A 10,222-nucleotide genomic window follows, 5' to 3' on the forward strand; every position below is an offset into this window, starting at 1 on the left:
GGCTGCCTCCTGCTCCTCCCACAGCTCCACAGGGGATTTCTCCTACTGGGAAGCTGTGAGCTTATTCCTGCTTTCCTAAGGGTGAGGGGGAGAGAATGACTGGCATCATGACAAGACACAAAAAAAACTGAAAAAGAAGGGAGGAATTGAGCCTGAGCATCAGACACACGAATGCTGCTTTGAGACACCAGGTGCCCTGAGACCTGGGCAGCAGAAACAGGCTCTGGCCTCTCTTCAGTGCTCTTTGAAGGGCAGGGCTGCTGCAGCAGAGCAGGGCTGCAAGAGCTGCACTGGGAGTTCTTAGCTTGTAAAAAAACATGTAACAAACACAGGGAGCAGAGGAACTGCCCCAGAGCAGGAAATCCCTCCAAATGCCATCGTGTGGCCATCCTAAGCTTGCCTGAGCTGCTCCACAGGTTGGATTAAGCACAGCCACCTTCTAGTCACTAAGCACTGTTGTGCAAAGAAGTAATTAATGCTAGGACAGGAACAGGCACCATTCAGTCAGGGCTGTGCAGTAGTGCTCAGTGAGGAGGGGTAATTTTCTTTTTTTTTCATAATTACTGCAAGTTAGCTGCAAAAAGCAATGACTCCATGGGAATAAAGTGCCAAAACCTCCTTGATATCCAGTGAGCTGATGCCTGGTCCTGTTCCTCAGAGATGACAGAGTTTTGCTACAAATGTCTATCAGTCACCTCTAATAATCCATAAATACATTCCCTTTTCCTTTAACCAGGAGAAATTAGTAACTGGGAGCAGCATCAGATGCCCAGTTCTGAGAACATGCATGCACACAGCTTCTTTACATAGGAAAATGTAAATACATTAGTGGGCCAGCAGCCTGGGGTCATGTCCAGCAGCCAGGTCCCTGCCCTGCCACAGGAGCCTGCAGAGCTGGGCTGGGCTGCCCTGGGGACACAGAAGGCTGGGGAAGGTTCAGCTGTTTTGTGAGGCACTGAGTGACAAGCAGGCAATGAAAAAATATGAATACATCCAGCCCTCTGAAGGGATTCCCTCAGAGGTGAAGAGGGTGGCTCCCTGTTCTGTTCCACCTCCCTGCCATTTAAGACTGGGACAGCGTTTGGTTGTGACAGGAGGGTCAGGGGCTTGCCCAGCCCTCCCAGAATGACCATCACTGACAAGGGCAGAGCCCCAGCCCCAAGACACTGCCAGTGCTGCCAGGTGCCCTGCTCCTGCAGAACAGAAACCCAGGATATTTACCCTAGCCTGTCCAGGCAGGCAGATGACATGAGGTTGTGTTGTGAGCCGGTGTCCACCACGGCCTTCAGCTCCTTCCCCGCACACTGCAAGAGCAAGAGGAGATAGGAAATGATGTGTGGGATGCAGGATGAGCACCAGAGGGTCCAGGAGCTCTGGTGCCCATGAAGTCTCCTCATGCCAGATCATCCCTGCTCCCCTGCACTCTCAGATGCACATGAGGTCCTGAGCCCTCTCTGGCTCATTTCTATCAGTTTCTCTGGATCTGCATTGAAGGTACTTGAGACAGTAGTTCATGTTTGGACTCAGGTGTTGATTATTTCTTATCAGTCAAACAGTCTCACTACTGTGAGTTGGGCAGCTTTTCCTGAGCAAAGTGCAAAATGGCCAACAATCTCTTGTTCCAAGGTCTTTTAAGACTAAACTATCCAATTAAGAACTGACACCTGGATTATTTTCCCTTTTAACCCAATAACTGATCCCAAAGAGCTCACAATGCAGACTTTTCTGCCCAGTTACAAAATGCCACCCAGACTCATGAAGAAGGAGGAAGAAGAAGAATGAAGAAGAACCCCAGGAGGACACCCTGTGCCCTCCATCTTGCTTCCATCCACAACACACTAAAAATCCCAAAAGCTAAATTTCTCACCAAGTGGTACATCTACACTACTCTCTATAATCTATTTCACACTTTTGTGGATTCTAGTCTATCTTGAAGTCTAGGAAACTTTCTCCATGAATGAGGGTCAAAGTCAGTGCTCCCCTGGGGGTCAGAGAACCCAGAGCAGACAGAAATATTCCTGGTGCCCTGGGTTTCCACAATTTGCCCCTGCAGAGAGCAGATGGGGCAACCCAGGCAGGGGGGAATACTGTAGAGAGTGGGAAATACAAATGAGCATGGGGCTAAGGAAGAGAAATGTGAAATTGCCCTTGGGCAAAGAAAAGAGGGATGGCACTTGAGGAAAACAAGCAGGCTGTGAACACAAGGATTTGCCATGGATAATTATACCCCAGCATTTCAGCATGCTGCCCCAGCTTAGCTATCCCCTCTGCCCTGATGTGCAAGGGAAGACACCCATCACACCAGTTTTCCCTGTGATTCCCAGGCGGGCATCTCTGCCACAGCAGCCTGGAGCTGCAGAGGGAGTGTATCCCCAGAGCTGTGACAAACCTGGCTGGGAAACATGGAGAACAAGAGCACAGCCTGAGACTGTTGGAAATAAAATCTGCAGGAAAATAACCCACAAAAGGCTGTGGAGGGACTATTACCTGGCAGCTCACCACTATGAGCTCTTCATCCTCAGTTTTCCCTGAGCTGCCCAGCTTGGTTTGGTTCAGCTTGTTGGCCTGTGATGAGAGATCCTTTGGAGCCCGGCTGCCTCGGAACTTGGATAAGTTTGTCTCCATCAGGCGCTTCTGCAGGATGTTATGTGGTTGCTATGAGGGAGAGCACACACAGAAGAGCAGGGTGAAGTCACAGGAAAGCCACACAGTGCTCTTTGTCACCAGACTGCCTGTGGTGCCCATGGCCAGCACTGCTGTCATGGGAAGTAGGTCCTAAAGTCTCACTCTCCCTACTTCCCAGACTACAGCTGTTCTTCCCAGCTAGTTCTGGCTTACCTGTCTTTGACTGAAAAGAACTTTGTTTTGCAAAGGGAATAATACTTTCAAACTATTAACCTTTGAGACCTTGGAGGGATGCCTTTCTTTTACCAAACTCAAATTCAAGGTTTCATTGCATAGAGGAATCCAAACAAATCCAGCCTTTTCAAGCTGGTGTTTCAACCATAGCTGCCTTCATCTCTTGATGAAGGGAATTCCATAGTGATGTGAAAAATTAGGATATAACAAATTACCTTTCCAATGATATTCACCACCTTAGTATGAAGAATTGCCCTCTGTGCCTGTTTCCCCTGTACTTTTATTCAGCTGCTAAGGGTGGCTAAATGGGACCAATCCTGAGTGCCATACCACAAGAGGAAAGGGAAAGGAAGGAAAGAGGTAACTCATCTGAGGCAGGTAGGTATTCTCCCAGAACTCCCAGCATTTCTCTCTTTCTCTGTTATTTCCATTTGCTCTGGGAGAGGCATGTTGCCTCTCAAGATCTCCTCCAACCTCTTTCCCAAAAGCCTCTTTATGTTTAATGTTCATCTCAGATGGATGCACACACTCTGCTGGAGGTGAAATGACTCTGCCTGATGATCTGCTCATTTCTCTGCCCGGCTAATCTGCCCTCCCCATTAATGCCTTTCCTTCTGATTTTAATTTCTCCATGGTGAGACATTTTTACTGGCTTATGCCTGAATATTTGCATTGATGTTAAACATGCCTGTGTGCCTGCAGAGACATCAGAACCAGAAAACCTCGTTCAGGAAGGGAATATCAGAGTCAGGATAACTTTGAAAACCTTGGGCCATGGCTCCCCAAGTTGCCAGTGCCCGCCCTTGCGCACAGCATGTTAAATAACAGCACTTCCAGAAGTCTGATGCAACCTGGCATCCTCCTAAAATAACTGCAGCCACGCTGGCGCTGCAGATCGCGCTTGGGCGCAGCACGGGCAGCGGAGCTGGACCAGACTGAGGGGCTGGGGCAGCTGCACAGCACCAGTGGGCACTGGGACATGGCAGCTCCTTGTGTCCCCACTTTCCACCCTCCTGCTTTCTGCTGCTTGAAATAAAATCCCATGGCCATTTGGGCTGCAGGTGCTGTGTCTGACCAACCCACCACAGAGCACATCCTGAGTCTGAGCAGCAACTCCTGATGGGCAGGAATCAGCTCTGACATGGTGCTGCCTTCCCAGGGAGACCAAAGAGCAGAAACCAGCATCACTTAACTGCCCTAAAGGCAGGCACTGGCTGCACTGGTACTGGGCTCTGTGTGGGGGGACAAGCAGATCAGTTTGGAAGCGAGGGCTCCCTTGTGTGAGGCAGAAGCTGTAGGTGCACAGTCAGCACTGTGATCACCTCCAGCGCTCCTCACCAGAGAAAAAAGGCAGGCCAGGGTTTTCTGACAGTGGATGGGATGTCCTTTTCACCCTTGAGGTTTGACTGCAGCTCAGGAACATAGCTGGAACACTAATTCTTCACATCATTTAAAAACAACAAAAGAAAAGATAGGGGAGCTTAGAAATAAATGGATGAGGTTCACCCAGCTGGCCAGAAGACAGCCTGTCACACAGTGGGCACCTCCTTGTGCCCAGCCCCACGCAGGCAGCACCAAGAGAAATTCCTGAATGCCATCAGCCAGGACAGCCTGGGTGCTCTTCTGATTTGCCTGGCCTCAATCTCCACTGTCACAGACATCTTTTATGAAAAATCCTTTCCTTAGGATTTTTTCTCCTGGGCAGCTGAGAGGCCTCAGGAACAAAGTTTAAGCAATGATTATCTGCTGCTGTGGAATGCAACAGGTGGATCTGTGATTGGTCTCATGTGGATGTTTCTAATTAATGGCCAATCACAGCCCAGCTGGCTCAGACAGAGTCCGAGCCACAAGCCTTTTATCATTCTTTCCTATTCTATTCTTAGCTAGCCTTCTGATGAAATCCTTTCTTCTATTCTTTTAGTATAGTTTTAATGTAATATATATAATAAAATAATAAATCAAGCCTTCTGAAACATGGAGTCAGATGCTTGTCTCTTCCCTCGTCCTGGGACCCCTGTGAACAGTGTCATACTCCACCACACTCCTCACTGCTATTTTAACTGTCATCTACCATTGAATTCAACCCATGTTTTTAACTACAAGTTCTCCTACGGATTGTTAATCAGTAACATATATGGATTTTCTCAAGCCCTGGTTTTTCTGAATCTTACATGGGATCCATCACCAAAAGGAACAAATCCATCACTCAGCAGTCACAAGTTACCAGCACAAATGGGATTGTCTTTTGTTGACACTTGCCCTTCTGAAAACCACAGCAAATTCTGCCTCTAGGGAGACAAATCTTCCTTATGTTGTGCTCCAATACAGCAATAATCTGGCAGGAGGGGGCTGAAAAGGTTCCCTGCAGCACCAGCCTGTCTCAGGCTATTAATTAGTTTGCTTTAACTTGGATTTCCCTTGACTCTTGTGTGCACCAGAGTGAGGGATGTTAGTCACGGACATGACTCAAGTGATGGATACGTACTTGGTAAATGGATAATGTGCCAGGGGACATTTGCAAATGCACATTTTGCTGGCAAACTGCAAGCAGACCATGTCTGGGAGGGAGGGAGAGGAAGAAAACCTCCTCCTGACAGCAGTGGGGAAGGCAGCTGTGTTCTCCCTCCAGTGTGGGCCTGGCAGTGTTTGAAGGAACCCAGATCACCTGGCACAATATTCCTTTGTATTGCAAAAAACTGTTGAAAGTTTTATAAAAGTATAGAATGTTACATTTCATTGTGTGAGCAAGAAAATAAGTTTTCCTTTTATCATTCAGCACTACATAAATACAAATCAGGATGTTTTTCATGAGATGGGTCCATTTCCAAACCCAATATTTGCAAAAAGCTGTGATCCCCTAAAAATGTCACCGTGAGAACCAAAAGAAGCGAGGGGAGACACCATCTAATGCTGACCTTATTTACCTCATTGTCTGACAAAAGCACAAGTAATTCTGCCCAGCTTTGTTCCTCTGTGATTTGTAAGCAAGTGCATTGCTGCAGCTTGCAGTATTCATTTCTCTGGCAGGTTTCCCTCTATTTGGCTTCTAGATCTGGGGATAACAGGATCCATCAACAATTCCACTGAGGTAGAGGAGAAAGTCAGGGAAGACACCAGCTCCCCTCCTCCACAAACCCATCTCAGGAGGTTTGCCCTTTCTTCTGTACCTAGACAGTAGAGGGGAAGGGAAAAAAGAGTTTTAATGCATCAACAGAGCTAATCCCAAGAAATAATCAATTCCTCTCTCTCTTCACCCAAACTCACATGTCCCTGACAGCATCCTGTGCTGTCAGCCCCTCTCGTAGGGTGATGAGGGGGGACAGAGCTGTCCCCCTGTGTGCACAGGCAGCAGCCAGCTCTCTGGGCCAGGCAGAGCACACAGCATCACAGATTTCTGCATTTCAGGCAAGACACACCAAACTCTGGGCATGCACAGCAGGGAGTGGGGACACCTGAACACGCTGCAGTCCATCCAGTGCTGCCCCAGCTGTGGGGAGCTGGGGCTGGGGCCATGGGGCACCCAGGGTTGTGCTGAGGTGCCCAGGGGAGGTCTGAGGGCAGGATGGAAACGGGAAATGCTTTTGTTGCTGTTGCTGCTTTTGTTGCTATTTATAACTCTGCTTCCCAGGTTGTCAAATGATGCGGGACTGCTCCAGACAAAGCTGCTCCAAACTGGTCTGGTGGCTCTGGGGGCAGGGGACAAGTGTCAGAGGAGCTGCAAGAGCCAGCATGGGAAGGGGGCCATGGTTACCCTGTCAGGAAGCCCCATCCCAGCTAAAGACAATCTCCTCCCAGCTTTGGGGCTTCAGGAAAGAGTCCAACAGAGGGAAGAGTCATCAAAACAAAGCCATTTCTGTTCTCTACATCCAGCATAACATTTGCCAAACTCAGTGTATCCTTTGCTATGGCTTGGTCTCATACTGGACAGAGGGCAGTACATAAAGGGAGTGAGGAGCTGGAGTTCTGTCTGAGCCAGAGTAATTCACTGGGAATGATGAGAGCATTGAAATGGATGATCACAAGAAGCATGTACCAAACCTGCCTGTGCACAGCATCACCAGGAGAGCCGAGTGATGGCACACAGACAGGGAATGCCAGCACACCCACCCTGCTGACCTGCTGCAGCTTCACTGCGCGCAGAACCCCCGCACCAGGGCCACAAGGAAGGGGATTTCTCCCCAAAACTGCAGTGCCAGCTGCCACAGTGACAGACAGGATCTGTTCTCACCACCTGTCGCCATCTCTGAGGAGCTGTTCCCTCGGCTCTGCTCCTGCCAAGGCTGCTGGAAAAGCCCCAGGGGAAGCCCTGCATTAATAACGCCAGGAGCCCCCGAGCCCCGGCGGCACCGCGGCTGCCGCGCAGCTCCAGCACAGGAACCTCTGCTCTGTGGGGACAGGCACAGCCATCCTCAAGGAGGCCATGCAAACACCTTGGGCCAAGAGCTCTGGTGCCCTGGGCCTCCTGATCATGCAGCTCAGTCCCTCTGGGCATGGGCCTCTCAATCTGGGGCCACGCCAAAGTGAAGTCCCATATTTTGTAGGGTCTCCGGTCTCAGAGATGCACAATCTCCCACTCCTCCTGGGGACAGCCCTTGTGACATCCAGGCAGCCACAGCAGTGGGGACACACAGTGTGTCTGTCCTCTCAGCAGTGCCCTTTCCCACCCTGGCTGTGTGAGGGGTGAGTGTGGCAGCATCACTTCACTGCAACACACCCCAGGGGCACACCTCTGAAATTCACAGGCTGTGGGAACAGTCCAGTGCCAGTGCTCTCACTTTGGGGGTCCCTACACACCGCATGGGGCAGCAGGCTGTGGCCAAGGGAGCCCTGGCCACATGTGCCAGCGCCCCCACGGTGGCATGGGGACAAGAGGCATTCTGGCATTTTGCAGTGGGGTGGCCCAGACCAGCTGGAGTCTCACCCCAGCCCTGTGGGCATCTCACCTCTGCCACATTGCTCTTTCTTTTTGTTCTTGGAGGGCTCTGGGAGCTGTGGCCCTCCCCAGGGCTTTGACACATCCCTGGAGAGAGCCCCCTGGGCAGATCCTCCTTGCAGGGGCTGTGGGTGCAGCAGGGATGGTGCTGCAGCCATGCACAGGAGCAGGGAGGACACCTCGAGGGACATTTCTGTGCCCAAGGTGGTGTCAAGGAGCCCCTGCTCTGCCCCTGGTGCTGGTACAAACCTGGTCCTCACTCTGCAGGGCAGGGACTTCAGTGCTCAGTGCCCCTGGCTCCTGCTACCTGTTGATTCTTACCTGGGCAGAGCAGAACCCACGTCAGGGACTCAGTCCCGCTCACTGGGGGTCACAGAGCCACAAAATGTCATTTAGAGTCTGCTGAAAACAGCAATAAAGCCATCCCGCCCTGAAAAGCATTTCAACTCCCTGCTGGAGAGCTGCAATTCACTGGGTGACCAGGAAAGCTCTTTCTGGGCCTTTCCCTGGACAGGAGCTTCACTTCCTGCAATTGCAAAACCCTTGGGATATCAAAAAAAATCACCTCCATGTGCACTGCAGAGAACAGCCTACTCACTCCACTTGTCTCAGGCAGGCAGAGCCAAGCCTAACCCAGCTGAGCAGGAAGGCTCTGACAAAACAAAACACTAAAAATAAATATTTTTACTTTGGTTTTCAATAAAACCCATATCAAGCATAGGAAAAAAAGAAAATACTGTTTTACAAGGTGCAAGATATTTTCAACACTTGGGCAAAAATACCTAAAGGGGCTTTCCCTGGTAGATATGTTTTCTAAATTTTACTCCTTATGTCAGAACTTTTGATGTTCCACTGGGGTATCCTTTCCCAGTAGAGAAAGCTGAAACATTTGCACAGTATTTAGAAATGCTCTCCAGCCCCCAGACATGGTGAATAACACCAAGTACAGGATCACATAGATCACAGCATATGTAAATATTTTAAACCTAAAACTATGTCTCCTTGGTTTAAAAAACCCCATATATGCATTGGCCTTTATTGAAATGTGATCTTGAGAGTTTTATATTTTGAAATACTTGTGACTATACTTCACTGAATCTCTATGACTGTGTGTTGTGTGTATCTATAGATCACAGGCCAACATGTGTGTGTACCTATGCATTGTATGAACCACTTTGACTTACTCTGACCCAGAGAGGAATTCTGTACTGCAAACAGAATGCTATTTTCTTGCAAAAGTTAAAAAAATAATTAAAAAAAAATTAAATGCCATTAACTCTGAATGTCAGGCATCTAAAAGTACTTAGTAGAAGAAAACAGCTGTGGTTATAACTACCATCACATTTCTACTCCCTTCCATTGACATGCTATAACTACCATCATATTTCTACCTCCTTCTTTTTACATACCTAAAGTCCAGTTTTTTACAATCAGCTCCCACACGCAACCAACTTCTCCTAAAGAAAAACAGCGTGAAGAAAGACACAGACACTGCCCGACCAGCTCCTTAAGTCCCCTTCCAATAAACACAATAGAGCCTTACAGTATCCTTCGACGTGCCCAGCTTCTTCAGCCCGTCCAGAGGGAGCAGATCCGCAGAATCCTTGTGGATGAACTGAACCGCCTGCTTCATCCTCCTCTGCTGGCGGAGAGACGCCGCTTCCCTTATCTCCACTTCTTTCCTGCTCGGCTCTGTCAGGATGCCCGAATAAAACATCTCTGCTGCCTCGGCGGAGCTGGGGGGGATGCGGAGCTGCGCGTCCCGGGAGCAGCGCTGGGGATGTGGGGATGCGCGGCCGCCCGCGCTTTATATGCCGGGCACGGTGACGCGGGGAGCGAGCGCAGGTAGCGCGGCCCGAGGGCTGCGCAGAGCGCGGCACCGGCGGGGGGAGCTGGGCCGCTCCCGGGGATAACACACGCGGTAACAACACATCCCCGCCCTCCCTCCCCGCTGGCAGGGCTGGCCGCGGGCAGTGCGCGGCTCCCGGAGCCCGCAGGGACAGCGGAGAGCAGCGCAGAGCAGCGGAGCCCCGAGCTGCGAGAGCTGCACCCCGGGCCGGGGGATGCAGCCCCGCTGGCCATGGGGAGGGTTGGTGCCTTGTGCCCGGGGTGCCCCCGGGCTCATCACACACAGCACGGCCAGCAGCAGTCTGGATCATCACTGTCCTCTCAAGCACCCAGGAAAACTGCCTCAAAAGTTGTCCCAGCCAAACCGGGGCACCTTACATGTGGTTTTACACAGGGTTTCTGTAGCCATCGAGTGTCCGGGTAGAGCGCAATGTGACTAATCACCAGCACCCACACCAGTGATTGTTAATCAGAACAAAGCAGCTATGGTTTTACAGCTTTTGTGCTGTTTGCCTAATGACCCAGCTGTTGCTGGAGCCAGTCTTGCTGTATTTACTTCTGATCCCAGACAAAACTGGGAGA

The 10,222-nt window shown here is 50.3% G+C and overlaps 1 protein-coding gene across 1 annotated transcript in view; it reads right to left on the bottom strand.

Moving 5' to 3' along the window:
* Positions 1 to 9,629, bottom strand: part of NRIP3 (nuclear receptor interacting protein 3) — a 14,706-nt gene extending 5,077 nt beyond the window's left edge. The window contains exons 1-3 of the mRNA XM_031061547.1: positions 9,336 to 9,629; positions 2,488 to 2,655; positions 1,222 to 1,304 (exon numbers count right to left, since the gene is read on the bottom strand). Of these exons, the coding sequence (XP_030917407.1) occupies positions 1,222 to 1,304; positions 2,488 to 2,655; positions 9,336 to 9,509 (425 nt within the window). The 5' untranslated portion in view covers positions 9,510 to 9,629. The remainder of the gene's footprint in view (positions 1 to 1,221; positions 1,305 to 2,487; positions 2,656 to 9,335) is intronic.
* Between the last annotated feature and the right edge of the window lie 593 nt (positions 9,630 to 10,222).

Source organism: Geospiza fortis, unplaced genomic scaffold (genome assembly GCF_000277835.1).
Source record: "Geospiza fortis unplaced genomic scaffold, GeoFor_1.0 scaffold450, whole genome shotgun sequence".
Lineage (NCBI taxonomy): Eukaryota > Metazoa > Chordata > Aves > Passeriformes > Thraupidae > Geospiza > Geospiza fortis.